The following is a 919-nucleotide window of genomic DNA, read 5'->3' as shown; positions in this document are numbered from 1 at the left end:
AATATAAAATGGAATTCAAATAACCACAATTATCATCTAACAGTTTCCTACTTTAATAATCAAACATAATAAAGTGCCAATCACAATGACTTCTGTAACTAATCACAAAAACCCCTTTATCTGAAAAGAAAAGAAAAAAAAATCATAAGACCAGATGATGTTAATTCAACTTACATTATGGAGGATCCTATCCAAATCAGCCGTAGTAAAGAGACCCTCATAGTACCCACTTTTACGCCTAATGTGCAGGGGTCCTTGTTCCCAGTACTTGCTGCAATGGAAAATCATCACAAAATGTAATAATTCCACACAAAAATCACACACCTTAAAATCACACTATAATATATAAATATACTAAATGCTATAATATGATAATCATGCTATAATGTTTGTCTCATCTTCCAATAAATAAGTTATCATTACTTGATAAATCAATAACATTTTATGGTTCATTGTCACTACAAATACCAACAATACAAAAAAGAAAAACAGGCTGTTTTTTCACTTTTTTTCAGTGTCAATGGGAGTTAATGACTGTGATTTAATGTAATAAATAGTTTAGCATCTTTCACTGCAGCCACAAAGCAATAGACAGCTACTACCCTGTCCCAATCCAAACACCCTAATGGGTCTTCTCCTGTGTGTCTGAGTGGCTTTGGCTCCCTTCCTGTCTTCCTTTAATACCCCTGCCCAGCCATCAAAGACACAGCACCCCCTCCCTTCTACCTCCTACCCCCCCTTTCCCCAAGACCCCCTTCTCTCCCTTCATAGGCACCTGCCAGGGTGGCTGAGGGATTCATGTTTCGTTTTTCACAATGCATTGCAAGCCTTTAAGAATACATGGTAAATACATGATCTTGTACTTGATTAATTAAGAGTGATATATGTTTGAATACATCACAAGGATTTCACCTCCATG

General features: G+C 36.3%; 1 protein-coding gene across 2 annotated transcripts in view; it reads right to left on the bottom strand.

Annotated features, from left to right (window-relative positions):
- The window catches only part of LOC119594520 (ribosomal oxygenase 1-like), an 11,285-nt gene that overhangs the window by 5,851 nt on the left and 4,515 nt on the right, over positions 1-919 (bottom strand). For both annotated transcript variants that reach the window (XM_037943554.1, XM_037943555.1), the window contains exon 5: positions 175-271. In XM_037943554.1, the coding sequence (XP_037799482.1) occupies positions 175-271 (97 nt within the window). The remainder of the gene's footprint in view (positions 1-174; positions 272-919) is intronic.

Source organism: Penaeus monodon, chromosome 34, assembly GCF_015228065.2.
Source record: "Penaeus monodon isolate SGIC_2016 chromosome 34, NSTDA_Pmon_1, whole genome shotgun sequence".
Lineage (NCBI taxonomy): Eukaryota > Metazoa > Arthropoda > Malacostraca > Decapoda > Penaeidae > Penaeus > Penaeus monodon.
This window is presented reverse-complemented; position numbering and strand designations above follow the sequence as displayed.